Here is a 25,545-nt window from a genome sequence, read left to right on the forward strand (position 1 = left end):
GTTTGGACCACAAAAGGCTGAGGTAAAGGGCTTAGTGATTAAAGGGCTACTCTAGATTACATCTTGGGGTTTTTATTTTATGTTTTAAATGCCTTGTACATCTGAATTTCTCAGTGTAGGTGATTGGAAGGGCATGGATCACTTTTATTTATTTTTAATTTCTTTTTTATTTCTAATTTTTTTGTGTACATAGTATGTATACGTATTTTAGGGGTACATGAGATATTTTGCTACAGGCATGTAATGAGTAACAATAATATCAGGGTAAATGGGGTATCCATCACCTTAAGCATTTATTATTTCTTTGTGTTATGAACATTCCAATTATACTGTTTTAGTTATTTTAAAATGTGCACAAATTATTTTTTTTTTGAGACAGAGTCTCACTCTGTCACCCAGGCTGGAGTGCAATAGCATGATCTCAGCGCACTGCAACCTCCACCTCCTGGGTTCAAGAGATTCTTCTGCCTCAGCCTCCTGAATAGGGATTACAGGTGTGTGCCACCATGCCTGTTTAATTTTTTGTATTTTTAGTAGAGACAGGGTTTCCCCATGTTGTCCAGGCTGGTTTCAAACTTATGTCCTCAACTGATCTGCCCACCTTGGCCTCCCAAAGTGCTAGAATTACAGGTGTGAACCACTGTGCCTGGCCTGATGTCATTCTTTTTTTAATGGCTAAATACTACTTTGTTGTATATATGTACCACATTTTTGTTATCCATTTGTCTGTTGATGAACTCTTAGGATGATTCAAAATCTTGGCTATTGTGGCTAGTGCTGCAGTAAACATGGGAGGGCAGATATGGGATGCCTTTATATCTTCCTGGAGAATACATGCCCCAAGGACAGCAAGGCTCGTTGTTGAAATTACTCTTCTGTAACTGATCTTTGAGCTGAACTTTCCACCCCTCCACTGGTCATGCTTGTAAGGGATGGAGAGAAATATGCTTATTTTTATGCTGGCATAAGAATCACAATCCTAGCTCCGCCCCTGGATGCCTCACTTCCGGGCGCGAGAAAAAAAAACAAAAAGAATCACAATCCTGAGAAGTTCCCATTTTTTTCTTAAACTAATGGAGAGCATGGGGAAGTAATTGAGGCTTCTGTATAAGAAGCCAGAAAGATTGGAGAGTTTTTGTAAACATAAAGGTGTTACAGCAAAGGGGTCCCCATCCAGACACCTAGAGAGGGTTCTTGGATCTCAAGCAAGAAAGAGCTCAGGGCGAGTCCATAAAGTGAAAGCAAGTTTATTAAGAAAGTGAAGGAATAAGAGAGTGAGTACTCCATAGACACAGGGCTGCTGGTTGCCCATTTTTATGGTTATTTCTTGATTATATGCTAAACAAGGGGTGGCTTATTTTACCCAGTTCCTATTGGAGTTGCCCTGGCTCACAGGCCTCTGACAAAGGGACCAGGGCTTATTCCACAGAGGAGTGATAAATCTATTTGCATGGATTCTTTTTTTAAACATCTGAATTATTTTATTTTATATAAGACAGGATTTTGCTCTGTTGCCCAGGCTAGAGTACAGTGGTATGATCATGGCTGATTGAAGCCTTAACCTCCTGGGCATACCTGATCCTCTTACCTTGTCCTCTTGAGAAGCAGGGGCTAGAGGTGTGCTCCACCATGCTCTGCTAATTTTTAAATTTTTAAATAGAGATGGAGTTTTGCTTTGTTGTCCAAGCTGGTCTTGAACTCCTGACATCAAGCAGTCCTCCTGCATTGTCCTCCCAAATTGCTGAGATCCCAGGGATGAGCCACTGGCCCAGCCTATTTGCATGATTCTTACTTGTGCTAGGTTTATATTTTGATAAGTAAGCCTGCTGGAAGAGAGAAGATAAGACAGGAAGATGAGGAGGAGAGTGAGTACTTTTTAAAGACATTTCAGAGGTCAGGAAGTGCAGTCTGGTTCTGGAGTAAATTTGCTTATGCATAGTTGCCTTGCCTATGAATGGGAGGAGGCAGAAAGGGTGGGTGCACTCAGGGACTTTAATGAAATAGGATGCGAGTTGTTCTTTGTTAAAGTCACTCCATCTATACAGGGAGCTAGCTCACAAGGACATCTAAGAATTCAGCTGAGCCAGATTAAGTTGCAGCAGTCAGCTACAAACAAGGGTCAGCAAACTTTGAGAAGTGGCAAATTTAGTTTTTGTTTGCTAGCACTAAGTACATTTTATTGTGTAGCAATTACAACGGTCAGTTCTAGGCAAAAGTTTCCTGAGTACCTATTAATCTTTGGGAGTTTTAGACCCACATATCTATGTTTTCTGGTTTCTGTGAGTAGATGTTCTGTCAAGATCTCAATTTTTTTTTTTTTTTGGGATGGAGTTTCACTTTGGTTGCCCAGGCTGGAGTGCAATGGTGAGATCTCAGAACAACCTCCACCTCCCAGGTTCAAGTGATTCTCCTGCCTTAGCCTGCCGAGTAGCTGGGATTATAGGCGCCCACTACCACACCGCATAATTTTTTTTTTTTTTTTTTTTTTGTATTTTTAGTAGAGACAGAGTTTCGCCATGTTGGGCAGGCCAGTTTCGAACTCCTGACCTCAGATGATCCACCTGCCTCAGCCTCCAAAAGTGCTGGGATTACAGGTGCTAGCCACCCCACCCTGCCAAGATCTCCAGTTTTCTTAGTTGCAAGCTCAGCTTCTCTTCTTCCTTAAACCTGCTTCTCTTTTTAGATCTTATTATTGAAATGTTGGGGCCATTTTGCAGCCGCCCAAACTAAAACCCCTTATTGTGTTCAGTCTCTTCCTGTTGCCTCCTGTAATTGGTTGTCAGGTCTTTTCATCCTCTCTAATTGAGTGCTGTCCTTAGAGATTTTTGGAAAACATCGGTCTCTAGATTTGCACTCTTTAATGTTGCCTTAAACCAGGCTCTCCTCTCACATGAGGTCTATTTCATTGCCCTCTAATTGGTCTCTCTGTCTTTGTAAGCTTCAACACAAAAATCTGCTTGAATACTCTTTACAGAACATTAGACAAAATGTCTTACTTCCTTAATCTACAGTCTCTCTCCCCATTGCCAACAGGATATCATAGACATATTTTAATTCACATGTACACAGTCTTCCTCTTTCTTGCTCCCTGGACTTCTTTTTAAATCCCATTTCTAGCTGTATACCATCTCCAGATAACTACTTGTATGCCTAGAATGTACCTGCTGCTCCCCTTTCTCCAATTGTCTTGTCTATAATGTTCCCTACTCACTCCTCTCCAAATTCTTTTTTCCCCTTCAAGACCCATCTCAAAAGTCCTGTCTTCACTGAAGCCTTCTTTAATTCTTTCAGTCAATTTCTTGCAACATTAAAATGATAGAGCATCTTGCCTTTTTTTTCTGACTATTTATGACACTCAGTATAGCACAACTAGTTATAAGACAGAGTTCAGAGTTCCGAGACACATTTTGATATTTAATCCTGCACATAGATGATATATTCCTCGTGGGCAGTTAGTTGATAAATTCACAGGTATATTCAGTTGAGCACCATTTGTTTAGGTTTTGCTAACTGAACTGGTGTTCTCAGAGTTAGCTCTGGTTTGTTGTCAATGCAGCAGCCAGCCCTGAGTCAGCACGTATGTGATTTAATTAAAAGGCTATAAAACATGGATGTGAAGCTGTAATAAATAAGCTAATTCTATTTTTTAATATTTTTTCCCCTCTGGCTTTCTTGAACTTTTATTGCAGAAGTTAGTAAAGATTTGTGTATATTTTTGGTCCCCTTCTTTGCTAGTTTCCTAGTAAAGCTGTTACTTAGAAGGAAATAATCTTTTTCTCTTTGTAATCAATGTGAAAACGTTCCTCCTTACAATGGTACATGGGTACATGTTGTCCACAGCAGGATTTATATTTATATAGTTCTAAATTTCTTTCAGCATTAGAGCAAAATTCTTTTCTTTTATTTTTTGAGACAGGGTCTCACTCTGTCTCCCAGACTGGAGTACAGTGGCACCATCTCGGCTCACTGCAGCCTCTGCCTCCCAGGCTCAAGGGATTCTCTTGTCTCAGGCTCCAAGTAGCTGGGATTATAGGCGTGTGCCACTATTGCCCAGATAATTTTTGTGTTTTTAGTAGAGACAAGGTTTCAGCATGTTGGCCAGGCTGGTGTCGAACTCCTGACCTGAAATGATCCACCTGGGTCAGCCTCCCAAAGTGCTGGGATTACAGTCATGAGCCACCACACCTGACCCTAAAACAAAGTTCTTACATTACCTGGCAGAAGATTACTAGTAAGGGACTGAATGTTTTAGGTGATTATTTGAGAATAGGGCCTTCTTTTGGGAGTAACAACAAAATATGGTATAGCTTTTGGGGAGAAGTTGCCTTTTGAGACCAAAGGCAGGGCAGAACCACCCAGGGGTTAAGAACATAAATTCAGCAATGTTTTCTTACTTACTAGGCAGTGACTTGGGGAAATCTATTTCCTCTGAACTACCGCTGCCCCTCTTATGAAATGAGATGTTGTGAGGATGAAATGAGCTGATGTGTATAAATAATTAAAAGCACGGTACCTGTTACCTAGTAAGTAATAAATGGCAGTGATTGTTGTTAAAACATTTATAACAATAACAATCGGAATGATAATCTTAGGAAAGCCAGGTGAAACTGATTCTTGCCTTTGAGTTAGCCAGATGACCACACAGAAGGATTTGATTACAGTAGAAGTAATAAGACCCAAGCATACTTTATTTTATGAAATTATTGAAAAAGGAAAACTCTATTGATTATAGTCGATATTATTGCTAAGTCTGCAAGATGATATGAGAATGTAGTTTTTTGATAGTATTAAGTGGCTCATTGGGAAAATGCATGAAAATCTCCCCCTTTGCAAGTTTTGGGCTCAGACAAATCAAATTAAAACAATACTGTAAGGTAGGCAGGGAACATAGGGACCACACACATTTGGAAATACTGGCCTCAAATTTAACTGGCTGAATGGACACCTCTGACAATGAAACATTTTCATTGACTGTGTTATATATAACATCCCTCAGTTGGCCATGTGTGGTATCCTTTGTGAGGTCAGCAATGACATTATCAACAAGACAGAAGCACTGATAAGTCAATCAGTCATAACACTTACATCCAAGGGACCACCACGCTGCTGTCTGTGAGTTAGGCATGTGCATTGTTTAAGGTAAATAGAACTAGGACTATATTCTGTGTCCAATTGTCAGAGGAACCCAGTTAGTCTTGAGATAGCGTGCTGTCTGTTGGCTGCTAGGACTTCCATTGTTGTGTAATAGACACCCATGTGAATGTTTACAGCAGTACCTTGATTGGTGATAGTCAGCTATGACAAATGGGTACCTGCTAAGTTATAGTGTTTACTATCCCAGCAACCTAGGATATAAGGTTTTGCCTAGGGTTAATGCAATGATGAATGGAGGCCTCTATCTAGCATATACCAACTATCCTGCATAATTTAGGAAAGAGAAGATGGTTGATATAGCAAAGGGATGGTAAAGAAGAGACCTCCAGGAGCAGAGTACATGCTTGTGAAATATTTTCCTGGTAAGAATCTTTAAAAAATTTTTTGAGACAGAATTTCACTCTTGTTGTCCATGCTGGAGTGCAATGGCGCGAACTCAGCTCACCGTAACCTCCGTCTCCTAGATTCAAGCCATTCTCCTGCCTCAGCCTCTGGAGCAGCTGGGATTACAGGTGCCTGCCACTATGCCTGGTTAGTTTTTGGTATTTTTAGTAGAGACGGGGTTTCACCATGTTGGCCAGGCTGGTCTCGAACTCCTGACTTCAGGTGATTTGCCTACCTTAGCCTCCCAAAGTGCTGGGATTACAGGTGTGAGCCACTGCACCCAGGCTAAAAATTTTTTTAGAGACGGGATCTTGTTCTGTCTCCCATGTTGGAGTGCAGTGGCACAATTGCAGCTCACTGCAATCTCAAACTTGTGGACTCTAATCCTGGGAAGAATCTTAATTAAAAAGACAAGTTTTAGAATTTAGGAGTTTGTCAGAATGAGATCAGAAGAAAAAAATTTTAAAAATGCCACCAAATTTCAGTAATTTATGGTATTCCAAAATGAGTTTTCTATAGAATCATAATTATCAACTGTATTACAATTCTTTAGGATAATATGATAATAGATACAGTTTATTCAATATGAACTCAAATATTTAACTGTATATAATTTTTGTTGAGATACTGTTTTTTTTAGTATCCTGAGTTAAAACTACCTTTATAATAAATTATCTTCTTGAGTTGTGAGATATCAGTAGAATGTAAGGTGTGTTGCGCAGACAGGCCAGAGGTCCATCCATACAAGGAAATAGGGTAGTGGCTTCCCTGTTTTCCTGCCTTTGTGAAAGGAAAGTTTTAGACAGGTCAAATTCCTCAACCCTAGAAATTTTTTTAGTTGATCGCACAGGGTTATCTTTTTACATTTAACAGAGTTAAAGTGGAAAAAAGGATTTTTGGTGGAATCTTCATGTTTATGCAATCTTTTTAGTTTCTGAAAAAGTTAAAGAATAATTTTTAAGTCCTCAACAAAACTTTAGAAAATTTCATTATCAGTCCAGTTGTGGAAAGCAAGTGAGAGGAAAGGTAAGAGCTAAGATGATGCAGAACTTTAGAAATATTCAATGGAGTCGTGGCTCATGTTTGTAATCTTAGCACTTTGGGAAGCCAAGGAAGGAGACTGCTTGGGCAACACAGCGAGACCTTGTCTCTCCAGGAAAAAAAAAAAAAAAAAAAAAAGAAAGAAAGAAAGAAAAGAAAAAGATTAGCCATGCATGGTGGCTTGCACTGGTAGTATCAGCTACTTAGGAGAATCGCTTGTCCAGGAGTTCGAGTTTGAGTTTACAGTTAGTGATAGTTGAGCCACCACACTCTGGCCTGGGTGACAGAGCCCGACTCTGTCTCTGAAAAAAAGAAAGAAAACAATATAAATACAGTGAGCCACAAATATACATTGAGTGCTTGATCTGGAGGGTTTTCTCTTAAAATGTTGGTGTCATGCAACTCTGGCCAGAAGAAAACTTTTTTCTTTTTGTTAAGTTCCCCTAATGAAAGGAATAACAGTGGGTTAGATTGGTCAGTTTGTGAAAGCATCAAGGCATGATATTCTTTGACTTTTTCTCTGTAAAGTATACTCTTTTTTTTTTTTGAGACGAAGTCTAGCTCTGTTGTCCAGTGCGATCTCAGCTCACTGCAACCTCCATGTCTCAGGTTCAAGTGATTCTCCTGCCCCAGCCTCCTGCGTAGCTGGGATTACAGGCACCTGCCACCACGGCCTCCCACAGTTCTAGGATTACAAGCATGAGCCACTGTGCCTGGTCGACTCAATGATAGAAATATAACTGTGCTGGCTTTTGATTCTAGTGAAAACTTCATTAGAAAGGGAAAAATTTGGGAAGGGAGTTGTACCACAATTTGAATTAAACACTTGCCAAAGAACCTGAAGCAGTCTGATGTTTATTGTCTTGTTCTACTGGTTCTCCTTGAGGAGAGGATTAGGTGTTGAACAAATTTGCAAGTATAGCATGCAGTTTTGTCAAATACCCAATGACATTTCTTTTCACAGTTCTCTTGACTTTATACTGTTTAAATATCCTCAGTTGTCTCTTCATTTGCTTTTCTTTTTTTAATTCCTGTCAGATCAGAAAGTCACTTTTACATAATCACTCCCCTTGTCTAGACTTTTTTTGCTATTTCTTTTGAGTTGCAGTATACACATTGGTATGTTAGTAATTTCCTTACTTTATGTTTTCTTTTCTAGTTTAACATAGTTTCATAATTTACACAGTGTCTTTTTATTATTGGGATGGTTATGCGATAACCATCCCAATTAACTTCTTTTTGTTTCTTTTTTTTTCCTTTGTAGGCTAAGAAATGGCATTTCAAAAGGCAGTGAAAGGGACGATTCTTGTTGGAGGAGGTGCTCTTGCAACTGTTTTAGGACTTTCTCAGTTTGCTCATTACAGAAGGAAACAAGTAAGTAACTGTACTTGTGTTGATTACAGCATGCAACCTAAATCTGCTAAAGAACTGTCTATGGGAAGTGTGTGCACTAACGGTTTTGTTTAGAAATTACTTGCGAAGTTTCTCAGTTTGATCTGAAAGATACTAATTTAGAACATTGCCTTAATGATCCTGGAGAACTGTGTGTATCTCCTTTTTTAAAAAGTGAATTTCTTTTTCAGGAAGCATTATTTAGCCTCTGTTTTGGCTCTTTGGGTTTTAAAAGACTGCTTCATTTATGAGTGCCAGGGTTTCTTCATTTAGACTTTCCTTGTCTAATTCATCTAAATGTCTGGATACCTTCTATGTTCCTGCCAAAGGTTTGTCTTATTAGAAGGCAGGCAGCCGAGAAAGGAAATGGAAAAGAAAAGGCCCAGCTGATTCCTGGTTTTATTTCTTCAAGGTTTAGTTACTTACGAAGTATTACTTTGTATTACATAAAAATTTTAATGGAGGAAGGCCATGAAAATGAGATTGATATGAAGTTTCCAAATATTATTAAGTGTTCAGTTTATTTTCTTTTTTTTTCTTTGCATTATAACTGTGACTTCCCATAGTTCAAATTGATGCCAGGAAATAACTTTGCTGAATGGCTTTGTTCTTTTCAGGCTTGAAAGGCTGGCAGCCACCTTAGTAATTAGTATCAGTCTCTTGTTCCCCCTCTCCCATGTCATTAGGACATTTTGTGATACCAGCTGTGTAGTATATTTCTTTTTCAAAGATGAAGGTGAAGGAATTTTGCAAACCATTTGTAACTGAGTGGTTCATTTTATGCATTTTTGTGGTTGCCGTTAAGCCATGGTTTGTCTTATACTTCTTGTTTCTGTTTCTTTGTGGTACAAGGTGGTGGAGCCAGGCACATTACTTGCAGTCCCATATCCTGAATGAGGATCACTTTAAAAACAAATATTAGGGCAAGTTCACTGGCTCAAACCTGTAATCCCAGTACTTTGGGGAGGCCAAGGCAGTTGGAGACCAGCCTGGGCAATATGGTGAAACCCTTTCTCTACAAAAAATAAAAAAGTTAGCTGGTCATGGTGGTATACACCTGTAGTCCCAGCTACTCTGGAGGCTGAGGTAGGAGGATTGCTTGAGCCTGGAAGGTGGAGGCTGCAGTGAGCTTAGATCGTGCCACTGCACTTCAGCCTGGGTGACAAAGTGAGACCCTGCCTCAATCAATCAATCTGTAAAATAAATAAATACAAACACATATTAGGAAGAATTAGCATGCTGGCTTATCATTAAAAAACCCAATGAGCCAATTTTATGTGATTCCTGCTAAAGATGGGTGATATAAAATAGTCTTTTGATTAATGTTAGTCTTTCTTTTGCACTCTGAACTGTGAAGACATCACTCTCAATGCATGCATGTTGCTGGTTTTATTTTTTTAACTGACACATAAGCATTATACATATTTATCAGGTTCATTGTGGAGTTTTGATGCGTACAATAGTATTATTAATTCACTGATTTGGTATTGAAACTCTTCCTCATCCATTGATCATGCTTGATGTACTGTTTCTTTTAAAAGATTGCCTTAGTTCCTTAAAAGCAAGTGTGAAAAGATGTTGCTTCTGCTGAGGCTATTTCAGAAGTGCACTTCTGTTTGGGACATGGGTGTTAAGGAATTAGATTACTTCAGCCATCTTTACTGGTGCTATCTGAAATGATACTGAAAAATGCCAGTGCCAAAGGTCACGATATCTAATATGAGTTGTTGCTAAATTTATACATGGTTTATGTCTTTTAGCCACAGTAAGCATATTCTACTTGACAGTTTATATTTGTACCTAGGTAACACTGTTTCATCTAATTTTTTTGGTTTGATTTCTCTCTAATAATTGATCTTACAGAATAGAATAAATAGAAGAGACTTTGCCCCCAAGCAGTCAAGTTATAGGTGGATTTTATTCAGTAAAATCAAGGCAAAATGAAGACCTATTGATTCCTGGGACATTTTGTCATTTTATCGTTCCTACGTTAGACATCCTGATTACCCTAATAGCCAAATGAAATGGATACTAGCAGTTTGAAGTCATTTATAATTTTAACTTGACAAGTTCTGTTGAAAAAAATTCCTACAGGCATATGCAATCGGTGAGTTGCATAAGAAATCCAGCTATGTGCATTTCCTTTCTGCTGATTCCTGTCCCTTTAAGATACTGCCATTAGCATGTGTTTGTGGGGGTAGCAGATGTGATGTAGCCATAGGTACTGGCCAAAGTAAATAAAAAATGAAAGCAAGAATGAGAAGAGGAAACAACCTATTCCAGCCATTGACATAAAATGACCACAGGCCTCCATTAACTCAGCTGTCCTCTCTCAGAAAATATCTGCCTATCAGAACCATTCTAGGGGGGGAGTTTTTCTGACTTCAGTAGTCAAGAAAAGTCTTCCCTTTGAGACACATTAACTGGCTACATTTTTGTTTGTAGAAGCTGAGGCCTTAAACGTGACTAGGTATGCTCCATTTTTCTGCAGAGTGATGCTTAAAGTATTGGCTTGTTACAGGTTGTCTACCTACTGTATTTTTATATTTATTCTAGTTTTCTAAGAAGATCCCAACTGATAAACTGCCTTTTAGTGAGAATAAGTTAGTTTTGAGACCCCAAGATCCTGATGTCCTAGACAGCCACCTACTGACTTTGGTTCTGGCACATTTTGCTATGTTCTTCCATGCTCTTATCTTCTTGGCCCCAGTCTGTGCCCATTTGGTACTCCCAGGACAAAGTTTCTGTGGCTCCCGGGACAAAGCTTCTTCCCTGAAATGCCGGCAGGGGCTATATCTATATTCTAAATACAAATGGATTGAATATAAAAGTTGGTATATTGTTAAAACATGTTTGGTGATGAGACAATGCTATAAGTGTTTAGGTGCCAGGTCAGCTCTTGAAAACCTTTGGATCAGTTCTGTAGTTAAATTACCTTATACATACTAGCAAAGAAAACTATTGTATATACTTTAAAAAATTACCTTATACTTGCAAGGAAAATGATTGTATATACTTCAAAAAATTAATTAAACATAAGACAGATTAAAATTGAATAAGATGTGATTTCACTTACCTTTAATGCAGTTGCTTGAATCAGAGCCACTGTAGGTGGGAGAATAGAGGCCTTCGTGGAGACTGGTGTTTCTGGGAGCGGGTTAGGGGTTAGAGGTGGTAGCAGTTATGCTTTTGTCTCACTTTACTTCATAGTGTAGCTTTTCTTCCTACAAGCATATTGTTAACACTGCTGTTACTTATGTTTATGAATGATGAACAGTGCCCGCTGTTAAGCCAAGTGAATTCTAGATGTTTATTATTTTTATTTTCTAAGGGAAACAGGTCAGATTTAGAAGAGATGGAGGACAGTGAGGGTCGTTATAACTTAAGGAGAGGGTAATTATTATCATTATTCTTTTGGAGCTGGGTGGCCTAAATCTTCAATTCCAACAAGGAGGTTGATGAGGAAAGGCGATGAAGGTTGGCTGACTTCTTTTGCTTGTGTCCACCTACAGGGAAAGAGGTTTGTGGTCACAGATAATATCCACATTTGAGGCCTTCCTCAATTGTGCATCTAAGGGCTTTTAGGGTGGTCTTAGAGTGGCTTCCTCGTCATTTCCTTGTCTTCCTTTCTTTATTTTCCACCCATAGCACGTGGCAGTTTCCACAAAGGCAGCTTGAGTTTTTCTCTCCCCAGACCAGCCATATGCCAAGGAACAGGAGTACTGGGAGATAAGCATTTTACCATTCAATGAAACCAACCCCACTGTGGATGGAACAAGCAGACACCTCTGTGGTGGTGTGGAGATTTTTTAGAGTAAGTTGATTGCGATTCACTATTTATTATAGGTTGGCTTAATAATAAACTTTTACTTACATTAAACTTGGAGGTCATCTTATCCAGTCTAAGGTCTGGTGAAAGGGAAGTAGCACTTCATAGAGGAGCCTCCTTTTTCTATTTCCAGGCTGGTGGGAGAATGGAGTAGATGAAGAGGGAAATTTAAATTAGGAAGAGGGGCCATGGAGTACTTTTAAACAAGTAAACCTTCTTGAGCCACAGAAGTAGAGAGCATTAAAGTCAGAGCTGCATGAGGAGTCCTCAGAAAGATGGAAAGGCCTGAATGGGAGTGACCAGGGAGAATGAAACAAGAATAGGGTGTGAAAGAGTACCGAGATTGAACATAGGGCTACCCTAGTCTTTTTTCTTTACATTATAGTTCAATGGCACTGTTTAAAACTTTTTTTTTTAAGTTAACATTTATTTCATACCTTCCAGGTCCTCACTGGAAAAGTTGATGTGATGATGTGGGCATTTTTTTTTTTTTAACCCCAGTTATGTGGTTGATATGACAAAAATCTATTCAGGTCAGAAGGGTGGTCTTTCTCAGGTAACACATTCTACGTTCCTTCCATGACCTGGTCTGAAGGTGTGGTGGCTTTGTGAGCTGAGGTAAAAACCTGAGAACCACTGACAGCTTTCTCAAAGCCCGGATGTGAAATTTTTTTTGCCACCCCCCCACCCTACCCCCGCACCATAAATAGGCAGGGAGTGGGCTTCAGAACATGGAAATCAAGATCTCTCTTTTTTTTTTTTTTTTTTTTTTTGAGACAGAGTTTCGCTTTTGTTGCCCAGGCTGGAGTGCAGTGGTGTGATCTCAGCTCATTGCAATCTCCACCTCCCCGGTTCAAGCGATTCTCCTGCCTCAGCTTTCCAAGTAGTTGGGATTACAGGCACCCTGATTCTAAGAAGATCATTCCTCCCAAGATCTCTTTTTAATGGGAGGAATGATCTTCTTAGAATCAGGGAAGTGAGAAATTCTCACTGATGCCGTTCATCAGCAACAGAACAGAAAGGCCAAGAGCGTGATCGTTAGAGCAGTCTCTGCGGACTGCCTGCATCCAACACCTAGCAGTACTTTTCTTTTTTTGGGTATGCTTCCTTACCTTTATTTATTTACATGTTTATCCCTTTATTTTTATTCAATATGTCATAAGTGTACATATTTACGAAATGCAGAATGATATTTCTGTGCATATATACAACGTGTAATGGTCAAATCAGGGTAATTAGCATATCCATCACCTCGAACATTGATCATTTCTTTGTATTGTGAACATTAAAAATCCTCACTTTTAGCTGTTTGGAAATATACACTAAATTATTGTTAACCATATTCAGCCTATAGTGTTACAAGGCCCTAGAACTTATTCCATCTAGCTGTAACTTTGTATGCATTCACCAACCTCTCCGTGTCTTCCCCGTCGTCTCCCATTTCCAGCTTTTAACACCTACATTGCTACTCTCTATTTCTGTGAGTTCAATTTATTTTAGCTCCTATATGTGAGTGAGAACATGCAGTATTTATCTTTCTGTGCCTGACATATTTCACTTAACATAATGTCCTCCAGGCTCCTCATGTTGTTGCAAATGACAGGATTTCAGACTTCTTTTTTTTTTTTTTTAAATAGCGATGGGGACTCGCCATGTTGCTCAGGCTGGTCTTGAGCTCCTGAGCTCAAGCTCATCCACCTCAGCCTCCCAAAGTGCAGGGATCACAGACGTGAGCCATCATGCCCGGGCTATTTCATTCTTTTTAATGACTGAATAATATTCCATCATCTGTATATACACCACATTTTCTTTATCCTGTCATCTGTTGATGGACATTTAGGTTGATTCCATATCTTGTCTATTGTGAACAGCTAGTGCTGTGTCTTAATAGCTAAGTGACTCTGGATGATTTTCTTAAATTCTCTCAGCCTCATTTCCTCCCTTTTGTAAAATAAGGATAAAAGTGATAATTCCTGCATAGGTTTGTTAAAAAGCAGTGAAGCCTGGGAGAGTTCCCGGAACATAGGAAGCTTTCAAAAAATGTCGCCCCTTCTGAGATTCCCATTTATCGGGATTCTGTGGTGAAGCATTTTTTAAAAACAGGCAATATTAGGGAAAAAAGCTCAAACTTTTGGCGGGAGATAAATCTGAATTTTCATTTTAGCTTGAAATGGAATGCAGTTAAACTTATTTCTTCTTTCCCAAAGTCAGTGATGTTAGAGGATGTGACATAATAACAGCTATTGATGACAGATTTGCAAAATAGCCTCCCACTTTGTAAGAGACATCAATTCTCTGTGCCTGTGAGTGGCGTAGGAAATGCTATAGCTCACTCTGTATATGTGTTATTATGAAAAACAAAACAAAACAAAACAACTCTCATAACAGTGATGTGTTAGGTGAGTTGAAATACAGGTAAGCCTATACTACCTTTGTTAGTGTCAGCAAAACCCAGGAGGAAAAATATTTATGCTAATGAGAGGCAAAGTGATGCATGGATAATTAAAATCAGCAGGGATTTTGAAAACATTGTTTTAACTTGTAATTTCAGTCTCTCCCTCTCTATGCCTTATTTGTAAGGGTTTCTAGTAAAGTAGTGCTTTTTGATTAGTAGTGCCAATGACTCAAAAGTTTTAAAGTCAGTAACAAAAGATAAGATGGGATAAAAAGCAAAAAAAAAAAAAAAAAAAGGGAATCAACTCTAGTCAAAATAAGATCTGCTTTAGGATTTATTTGAATAGACCCCAAATAAAGCAACATTTAGCTTCCTGAATGTGTCTGTTACATGAGTGTGGCTGGGTTTTGAACCTGTTGTTGTGTGTAGGTTATAAAAATTATCAGAATTCCGATTTTTTCCATACAGTAAGGATAATGTCACTTTACTCACAGGCTTTTTTCTCTGTCAAGCAAGTCAATACATACAAATCCGTGATCTCAGTACCTGGCAATAGCAGGTCTTTCTTTAGTATCTGCTATACTTCTTCCCCTTCCCCTGAGGTAGGATATGAACATTTGAAATTAGACCTAGCCTTGTCAGGCATAATAAGAAAGCTATAACAAAAGGTTTTTAAAAAATAGCTGAGGCTGGATGTGGCGGCTCATGCCCGTAATCCCAGCACTTTGGGAGGCTGAGGTGGGTGGATGATAAGGTCAGGAGTTCAAGACCAGCCTGGCCAATGTGGTGAAACCCCATCTCTACTAAAAATACACAAATTAGCTGGGTGTGGTGGTGGGCGCCTGTAGTCCCAGCTACTCAGGAGGCTGAGGCAAGAGAATTGCTTGAAGCTGGGAGGCAGAGGTCTCAATGAGTCAAGATCACACCACCGTACATGGACCTGGTGACAGAACGAGACTGTGTTTCAAAAAAAAAAAAAAATTGCTGAAGTTTTGGTTGGCACACTTTTGCTTATATTGATGACTAGACAGATAAATTGGTAGAAGGTAGAGAAACTTGAAGTTCAAATGAGTATTGATTGAAGAGAAATCAAAATTATAAGCATAGTGTATCTAAGACATGATGTCAGTTAAGAAACAATTTAATCTTGTGGCATCTGCAGGAAAAAAGAAAATAAAGAAACAAATTACAGGAATTCCACTTAAGCATTGCTTCTCAGCAGTTTCTTTATTTGAATATAACAATTTGTTTATCTTTTGAACACCCTTTACATCTTCAAGAATTTAACCTTGGCTGGGCATGGTGGCTCACGCCTGTAATCCCAGCAATTTGGGTGGTCGAATTGGGTGGATCATGAGGTCAGGAGTTTAAGATTAGCCTGGCCAATATGGTGAAACCCCATCTCTACTAAAAATGCAAAAATTAGCTGGGCATGGTGATGAGTGCCTGTAGTCCCAGCTACTCAGGAGGCTGAGGCAGGAGAATTGCTTGAACCTGGGAGGCAGAGGTTGTAGTGAGTCAAGGTCGCGCCACTGCACTCTGGCCTGGTGACAGAATGAGACTCCATCTCAGAAAGAAAAAAAGAAATCTAACCTCAATTAGAAACATTCTTTAGGTTCTTGAACTAAGGAGGATCTGTGGGTTTCAAATTAATATAACTCTTCTTGAGAGAGTGTGTAGTTGAAACTATCATATGACACATTTGCTTTCCTTTTCTTCCTTTTTTTTTAACCAGATTGCTTTTAATTTTGTAAGTCAATTCAGGCTACTAGACTTGCTTGCTTGTTCTGCCTGAGTAAATAATATTCCATATCCAGAGGCATTTTGCATAGGTTTGTAAGCAGTCTTTCCCCTTCCTTTTTTTTGAGATGGAGTCTTGCTCTGTCACCCAGCCTGGAGTGCAGTTGGCACGATTTCAGCACACTGCAACGTCTACCTCCCAGGTTCAAGCATTTCTCCCTGCCTCAGCCTCCCGAGTAGCTGAGATTACAGGTGCCTGCCACCACACTCGGCAAATTTTTGTATTTTTTAGTAGAGAGGTTTCACTATATTGGCCAGGCAGGTCTTGAACACCTGACTTCAGGTGATCTGCCCACCTTGGCCTCTGAAAGTGCGGGGATTACAGGTGTGAGCCACTGTGCCCAGCCGCAGTCTTTCTCTTTTAAAAAACCTTAGGAAGTGATGTAAAAATAAATGTTCTCATATAGTCTTTATTGTTGTTTTTCTCCCGTACCTGTTGATGGCAGAATAATGTTGCTTTTAAAAAATTGTTTTCTTGATAGCCAGGCGCAGTGCCTCATGCCTGTAATCCCAGCATGCTGGGAGGCTGAGGCAGGTGGATCACTTGAGGTCAGGAGTTTGAAATCGCCTGGCCAACATGGTGAACCCCCATCTCCACTAAAAATACAAAAATTAGGCGAGCATGGTGGTGGATGCCTATAATCACAGCTACTTGGGAGGCTGAGGCGGGAGAATTGCTTGAACCCGAGAGGCAGAGGTTGCAGTAAGCCAAGTTCACACCACTGCATTCCAGCCTGGACAACACAGCGAGACTACATCTCAAAAAAAAAAAAATTATTTTCTTGAGCATAACTGAAACTCTGTACCCTTTGCTCAACATCTACCCGCCCACCCCCTGGTTACGACTGTTTTACTTTCTGCTTCTATGACGTTGTCTATTTTACCTCCCACCTATTTGTCATCACACAATATTTGTCTTTTGGTGTCTGGCTTATTTCACTTAGCATAATGTCCTCCAGGGCACGTTGTCAGGAATGTCAGGATTTTCTTTTTCTTTTTTAAGGCTGAATAATATACCATTTTATGTATATACTATATTTCCGTATTCATCCATCTGTTGATGAATGGAATTTAGGTTTTCATGTCTTGGCTATTGTGAATACATTCTTCATAGGATATCTAACACTATAGTTCCCACCTAAATGTTAAAATCAACTAAAGTGGCCATTTTTGATGGTGGAAGAAGGAACTCATGGCTGCATCATAAGCCTCTTGATGCTACCCATTTGCTTAAGGAGCCATCAGCGTTATATCAAATGTGAAGGTAGGAATGTCTTTGCACCTTGCTTTCTAGGGTTTGCATTTGATGATCTGTCCTTTTGAGGTGTTGTCTGTATGGATTTATTTCCTAATTGTTGTTTTTGTAAATGATGATGGCTCATCCATCCATAACCTATTCACTATTGTGTATGGACTGTGTGCAATGTAGGGGAGTTGTAAATCTTGGGTTGTAAAACTAAGCACATCTCATACTTGTGTATTAGTTGAAGTAAGCTAATTGGTGTAATAAACAATCCTCAGAGCTCAGTGGCTTATCACAATGCAACCTTATTTCTTGCTCACATTACAGTTCAATGTGGATAGGTGGGGGACCTTTTCCTGAAATTACCCAAGGACCTGTGTCTCTTTATTCTGGTGGGTCTGCCATGCTATAGGGGTCTCACCCCACTGGATCATTTCCAGCCTACTGTACGGGAGTGTTCTCTGGAAGAAGATAAAAAGTTTTGTTAAGCATTTAGCTGTTACATATGTGTCTTGATTTTAGTTTCTAATCTAGTTGACAAATGAGCTATATTTCTTTTGATGAGAATTTTATTGTCAGGGTTATGCTAAAGACTGTATCATTCATTTGCCTGTCTTATTTAGAATCCTGTGCATGGATTCCTGGAAGAACTGTTTTTCTCTTAGAAATATAGCTAAATTTGTGGGAATGTGTCTGATATCTAAAGCTTGATGAGGATTCTGAATAATCTGTATTTTAGATAAGGCCAGTTGAAACTATTCTTAACTACTCTATATGGTTAACTGTTTTTTTCAGAGACATGTTTCATCAAAGCACTAAAATTATGCAGACAGAGCTGGAAATGTTCTCTGAAGAGCATCCTATCATCTTCCTTATAATTTTGGTTTTTATTTAACACTTAGCCCCCAAAGTGGGGCCATAGCAATATCTTTGAGTTATAACTCACATCAGGCCTTCGAGGAGTTTGTGATGCTATTTTGTTGCTGGCATACAAAATCAGTGAGGTTAACTGTACTTCTATAGGTCACTCAGTGAGTCAACGACTGAGCTATGATTAACGTTGACAGCTGGTGAGCTGCTAGGCTGTTGCTAACTGAGCAACATTGACATTCATTTTGATTTGACTTTGCATTTCATTTTCAACTATTTATTCATTTTAAGGCCTCTTTAAAAACTTTTTAGGGATATTGTAGACGGAGGAAACTTTCTATAAATGCTTTGGGGAGAGTCCTTTAGCCTCCCTCTCCCCACTCCCCATCCTTCAGCTTAATAGTTTAATTATGTTTATGCTAGGAAAGCATCTTCTAGGTGGTTCTAGAAATAGATGACTTAAATAGAAGTTAGGCAATTCCAATTTCACTTTATTTATTTTGTAATTTGTGATTTCAACAAAGAATTTATGAAAACTAATTATACAATAGTGAGTACCAACTAGAAAAATTATATTTGATGAAATAAGTAACAGAGAAATGATGAGTATGCATCACAAATTTGGCCAAAACATATTTTGAACATAAGGTTAAAGTGTAGCTGAAGGCCATCTAGATTATAAAGCTTGGAACTGCCTGGTTGGCTCAGTTGGGCATCATTTTATTCACCTGAGAGGAGTGGGGAAAGAGTGAGCCCTCTTTTGCTTCTGGATCTACCTTCAGATGCTTTAGGCAGATTATTAAGAAAAAGTGCTGGCTGGCCAGGTGCAGTGGCTGACGCCTATAATCCCAGAACTTTGGAATGCCAAGACAGGTAGATTGCCTGAGATCAGGAGCTTGAGACCAGCTTGGCCAACATGGCGAAACCCTGCCTCTACAAAAAATACAAAAATTAGCCAGATGTGGTGGCGGGCACCTGTAGTCCCAGCTACTGGGGAGGCTGAGGTAGGAGGATCACTCAGACCTGGGAGGTGGAGATTTTAGTGTGCTGAGATCACGCCACTGCACTCCAGCCTGGGCAACAGAGGGAGACTCTGTCTCAAAAAAAAAAAAAAAAAAAAAGAAAAAAAGAAAAAAAGTGCTACTAGATAGAATTCTGGGTGACAACTTAACTGCCCAATGTGATCCTAGGACTTCTGATCTCACTGACTGCCATCAACAGTTCTGCATTGCGGATGCCAGAAAGGCTGGCAGATCTAGAGGCCCAAGTGACCCACATATATAGGCAAAGATGACCTAGCAGAGCTGAGGCCATGAGATTTGGAGTCAAATCTGGGATCAAATTTTGATTCTCTGAATTACTTGCTCAAGGGATAACTAAAGGTTTCCTCACTGGTCAAAAGATTCCTCCTTCCTGTGGGAAGTGTGTGTGTGTGACGCCTGAGGAGCTAACATTAGGGGTGTGAGCTGGCAGCTTCTAGGCAACTAATGGTTCTATTTCTTTTTCCCTGTCTACCCCAACCTCTGGCTTACTCTCCAGGCCCTCTGACTTTCAGTGAGCTGTTAGAGTTGAAAAGCAAGCACATATTCTCTGTTTTAAAAATATTTATTTGAAAACCAATAAAACCTATCTCCCAAATCTCAGCTCATGTAGTCAATTATGTTGTTAACTTATTTGAAGTACATATATTCAGACAGAGCCAAAGGGTTTTCCTCACTTTTTAGCTATAAAAAGTTTGATAATTTAAGTGTTTGGATGTTTTCCAATTGCTATTGAAAGAACTTCTGTGTGATTTTTCAAGGAATCATAGTCACTTAAAGTCTGGACAATACCTTCAAGGTGAACTAGACCTTCAGTCTCAGCCCCACCCCAGAAGGATGGGCTCCTCTTGTTTTCTCTTTTGTGGACTCCAGTGGAGATGACAGTGTACCCATTGACAACTCTATCTACTGAGTGATCATGAATCGCTCACCGAATACGTTTACACTGAGAAATGTTGCTTACTCTCATGTAAGTGCAGGAAAAAATGTCAGTTTTTAGAATCACAAAGTGATTCAGGAAGTGAATAAAGGCCATTAAAACATCTTAAGATTCACTGTGAGGAGATGCTTGTACATTTTCCTTTTAGGAGTATATAAATATGGTTAGTCTTTTTTAGTGACGAAAAGCAGGAAGCAGTTTCCCTTAAATCTAATGATTCCATTGATCAAATCATATATTATGGGAGAAAGTGATGGTTGCAGGCTGAGATGATTTGCATGAGACCCTGCTTTATGCTCGAATTATTACTGTACATGATTACAGGACAACCTGGTTGTTAATTGCTTGTGGTCTTTAAATATGCACTTCTTTCAGAAATAGACACTAATTATTAGATCTTGTTTTTGGTCTCACCCGAAGTTGCAAATGTCTAGGATTTTTTTTTTTTTAATTTGCAAGTCTAATGATGCACAGACACAGTAAAACTGATCTCATTCTGAATCTTCTTCAGGGTGAACATTCTCGGGAATGTAAACTATCAAAAATTGTGAACTTAGCTTTCAGTTCTATGTAGGTTTTCATGTGAGTCTCTTGACAAAACCTGCATGTTTGCTATCAGAATGCTGAAAGAATTTTATCTTTCTAAACTATAAATGAAAATTGTTTTGCAAATTGAAAAAAAATCTACTTCCCTCATAGTCAAATATAATAAAAATAACATTAAAGTAATATTAAATATTAGATATTCTCCAATTCCACCAAGATAAAAATTGTTTGGGAGCTGTGGTTGGAATTATGCTAGGCAAATGGCAGTTTGTTTTGCGTGTTGGGCTCTCCTCTCTTCTGGTTTCAATGGCTGAATTAGGGAATTGATCCTGAATTTGATAGAGCTGGAGTTGTTCTGTCTTCAAGCCAAGGTTGGTGAACTCATGTGCCTACAGGGGGAAAGAGTGATGAGGGTCAAGTGTGAAGCCAGTGAGCAGGAATCCTGGACTGACAAGAGCGCACAAGTCCTGTCTAAGGATGGCAGCTGCGACTCAGTTTTAGCAAATTGATCTCAGATAGAAATTCTGATTTATATGTGAAATACAGCAATTTAAAAATATTGGAGGTACGATTTGGTCTTTAAGAAAGCAGTGTGCTAAGCAGAGAAAACCATTCTAGTGTGACTTCTGGTTTTAGCACATGCTCTTTCCACTTCCTTTCCTGGTTTTTGTCACCCAGCTAATGCCTATTACTTTCTGTCTACTTGATTTAGCTACATGTTCCAAGAAGCCTTCTCAGGTCTGGATAAGAGGTGCCTCCTGTGACTTTTGTAGCCCTTTCTCTATTGGTATATCCACTTTTAAACAATGTTATAATTGCTTCTTTATCTTTTTGTTTTGTTCCCTGGGCTGTAGAATCCTTGAAGGCCTCCACAAAATATTGATTGGATAAATAAGTTCGAGGAATATGATGGTTGGCCCAGGGTTTCCTCAGAAGATAGGGTTTTTCGGTCCCTCCCTCCCTCCCTCCCTCCCTTCCTTCCTTCCTTCCTTCCCCTCCCCACCCCTCTCCTCCCCTCCCCTCCCTCAACCCCCTCTCCCTGACACAGGGTTTTGGTCTCCCATGTAATATAGGGCCTGTGGCCATTCCAAGGCTTCTCCTAGAACTTCTGGATCAACCCATCAATGAAATCTATTTCCCAAATTCCAGTGTAATCAAACTGTCCGAGAAAGGAGGGTGAACAAAGGGAGCGCAGATCTAAGAAGATTTGGAACCCAATGCCCTCTTGTCTTAAAGCGTGTTGTTACCTGTTTTATTCTTGCTGCTTCTCTCCTTTTTATTTCCCCTTAATCAACATATTCTGGGAAAGGTAGAGTGCAGATGTGTTTTTGTGACTCAAAACCATATGAAGCCAAAATGAGTCTTTTTCCTGTCATAATTATAAGTAGGGCCTTAGGCTGTGTTTACTGCCTCTAAAATAAACATGGTACTTAGCTTCTCAGTTGCAACACTTTCCAGCTTTTATGAAAAAAGTATACAAAAATAAAATGTTATTTTAAAAGTAGTGCCAGAAAGTAAATAAATTACCCTTAATAGTGCTGTATATTAAAAAAAAAAATTTTTTTTTTGAGGAACTGTTCAGTAAAACCTTCAAAACAACTACAACAAACAAACTACTTTCTAGATTTTGGCAGCTGGTCATATCTCACTCTATGATAACTATTTAGTTTGTTTTTAAAATTTTTTCTCAAATTATATTTGGTATCAGAATGGTGTCGTAGTGTAGCACTTAGCCTCTGTTGCCAGGCCAAGTTCAGTTTTCAGCTCTACCGTGAGCCAGCTGTGTACTTATGGACCAACTGCTTCACTTCTCTGTGTCTCAGATAGTACTGTAAAATGAAGATCATAGTAGTGCCTAACTCGTGTAGTTATTGTGAGGATTAAAGGAGTAGAAAAAAGCAAAACCCTTAAAATAGTGCCTGACACATACATGCGCTTTACATAATTCACTTATTATTTTTTTGAAGTCAAGTGTATTGAGGTATAAGTTGTAGTATGAGGCACAGTAAAATTTACCCTTTATAATTTATAACTCTCTAAGTTTTGATAAGTACATACAGTTATGTAATGAGCACCATGATCAAGCTGTGGAACATTCCTATCATCCTCACCATTTTTTCATGCCCTTTGTAGTCAGTCCTTCTACCCCCATCCCCAGACCCTGGCAACCACTCATCTGTTTTCAGACTCTGTACTTTTGCTTATACAGAACATGGCATAAACAGAAGCACTGGAATCATGTAGTTAGTATATAGATTTCTGAATCTGGCTTCTTTTGCTTACTACAGGGATTAGGAGACTTTTCTGTAAAGAGCTAGAGTAAATGTTTTAGGCTTGCAGGCCATACAATCTCTGTAGCAGCTATTCAGCTCTGCCATTACAGTCATTGACAACACAGAAATGATTGGATATGGCTGTCTTCTAGTGACACTTTGTTTACAACAACAGGCAGCAAGCAGCAACCAGGTTTAGGCTGAAGACCATAATTTGCTGACCCCTGATTTAGCATATTGCATTTGAGGTTCATTCGTGTTGCTGTGTAGCAGTAGTTTGTTCTCTTTTATTTCCGTTTATTATTCCATTGCATAGATGTGTCACAGTTTAATTAGTCATTCACCAGGTGAAGGATGTTTAGTTTTTTTTTATTTTCCCAGGTTAGGACAATTATGAATAAAGCCATTGTAAATATTTGCCTACAGGCTTCTGTGTGAACACAGATTTTCATTTCTTTTAGATAGCCATGTAGGAGAGGGATTGCTGGGCTGTGTGGTGTGTGCTTACCTTTACATGACACTCCTGGCCAGGTGTGGTGGCTCACGCCTGTAACTCCAGCACTTTGAGAGGCCGAGGTGGGTGGATCATGAGGTCAGGAGTTCAACACTAGCCTGGTTGGTGAAAACCCATCTGTACTAAAACTATAAAAATTAGCTCAGTGTGGTGGCAGGCACCTGTAGTCCCAGCTACTCAGGAGGCTGAGGCAGGAGAATCTCTTGAACTCAGGTGGCAGGGGTTGCAGTGAGCTGAAATGGCACCTCTGCACTCCAGCCTAGGTGACAGAGTGAGACTCTGTCTCAAAAGAAAAAAAAAAAAAGAGAGAGAGAGACACTCTTGAACTGTTTTCCAAAATAGTGGTATAATTTTGCATTTCTTTAAGCAGTATAAGAGAGTTTCAATTGTGTTGCATCCTCACCAGTACTTGGTATTGCCTTCCTGCCCCTTTTTTTTTTTTTTTTTTTTCTTTGGAGACAGACTCTGGCTCTGTCACCTAGGCTGGAGTGCAATGGCATGAACTCTGCTCACTGCAGCCTCCTCCTCCTGGGTTCAAGCAATTTTCCTGTCTCAGCCTCCTGAGTAAATGTTGTAGGCTTGCAGGCCACACAGTCTCTGTTGCAACTGTTCAGCTCTGCTATTACAGTCATGGACAACAGAGAAACGATTGGATGTGGTTCCCTACAGGCATGTGCCACCATACCCGGCTAATTTTTGTATTTTTAGTAGAGATGATGTTTTACCACATTGGCCAGGCTGGTCTTGAACTTTTGATCTCAGGTGATCCCCCTACTTTGGCCTCTCAAAGTGCTGGGATTATAGGAGTGAGCCATTGCACAATCCCCCCCCTTTTTTTTTCTTTGATTTTAGCTATTGTAAAAGGCCATGAAGACTCTTGGAAACCTGAGTAGAGATATATTCAGTTGGAAGCTCTCGAAGGGTTTTATACACAGAAATGACATTGTTTGGGTTTTTAAATGATCACTCCAGTTGTACTGTAGAAAATGATATGGAAGGAGGCTGGGTAAATGTGTGAACGCCTTTGGGAGAATATCATGTTAGTACAGGGGAGAGGGAAGATACCTTGATTTGAGAGGTAGCAGTGGAGGTGAAGTGACTAGACGTGGAAATTTTTTAAAAGACAGAATTGATAAACTCAGTGATTGGCCAGATACAGGACTTAAGAGAGTAGGAGCTGTCAAGGATGATTCTGCATTTCTGGCATAAGCAACTACGTGTATAATGATGCCCTTACTGAGATGAGGAACACTGACAGAGAAAAAGGTTTGAGGAGATAAAGTGATTGGACCAATTTTGAGATATATGTAAGACATCCAAATGGAGGTCCCAAGTAGGCAGTGTAAGATCTGGGTTCCTGAATGGTGGAACAAAATTAGAAATTATTGTGTTATAAAGGATATTTGATGATAAGGTATTTTCTCTCTCTCTCTCTTTTGAGTTCTTAGTGATCTGAGGAGAGTGATCTGAGGAGAGTGATTGACCTAAGAGGAAATCTGGTGTTTAATTTTGGGCAGTAGAGTGACATACAAAGTAAGCTAAGAGAGTGTGGTTCAAAGAGGCGAGAGAAAGAGAGAGAGAGAGAGAGAGAGAGAGAGAGTTGTCCCCAAGATACGCAGGTGAGTGAACAATCAGTTGTGCATTTATTGGATTTGGTAGCATAGTTGGCATTTAGTCAGTTTTGTGGTTGTTGGTAGTGGTTGGGTGTATATGAAAATTCAGATTAGAGTGAGTGTGAGGAGTAAGGAGTAAGGCAGTAGAAAACTAAGTTTTACAGGTCTTTCAGGAATTTTTAGAATAGTTGTTGGAGACGCATGTAAGAGGTGTTTATTATTGTTAAGTGTGAGATAGGTTAGAGCTTGCTGATGAGAAGGACGAAGGAGGGGTGAATATAGGAGAAACGATGTTGTCAATGGAGTGAGATCCTCACACACTAGTGATGCCTTTCAGATCTAACAAACTTGATGAAGGGGAAACTCAGTCAAGATTAATGTTCACAGTTAGCATAGAATGGGGGCTTTTAGTATTACCAAGTTCTAATGAACTATATCATAATATGGTCTTCAAACTTATTTCTCAAGTATTTCTCGAAAACTTACCAAGCACAAAATGTCAGCAATTTTT

At 39.4% G+C, this 25,545-nt stretch overlaps 1 protein-coding gene across 5 annotated transcripts in view; it reads left to right on the forward strand.

Annotated features, from left to right (window-relative positions):
- Positions 1–25,545, forward strand: part of GPD2 (glycerol-3-phosphate dehydrogenase 2) — a 148,934-nt gene that overhangs the window by 34,314 nt on the left and 89,075 nt on the right. For 3 of the 5 annotated variants that reach the window (XM_032286439.1, XM_032286438.1, XM_032286440.1), the window contains exon 2: positions 7,844–7,953. The exons of the other annotated variants lie outside the window; for them this stretch is intronic. In XM_032286439.1, the coding sequence (XP_032142330.1) occupies positions 7,852–7,953 (102 nt within the window). In that variant the 5' untranslated portion in view covers positions 7,844–7,851. The remainder of the gene's footprint in view (positions 1–7,843; positions 7,954–25,545) is intronic. 5 annotated transcript variants of the gene reach the window in all.

Source organism: Sapajus apella, unplaced genomic scaffold (genome assembly GCF_009761245.1).
Source record: "Sapajus apella isolate SASKATOON/1434 unplaced genomic scaffold, GSC_monkey_1.0 scaffold18, whole genome shotgun sequence".
In the NCBI taxonomy this organism is placed as follows: Eukaryota; Metazoa; Chordata; class Mammalia; order Primates; family Cebidae; genus Sapajus; species Sapajus apella.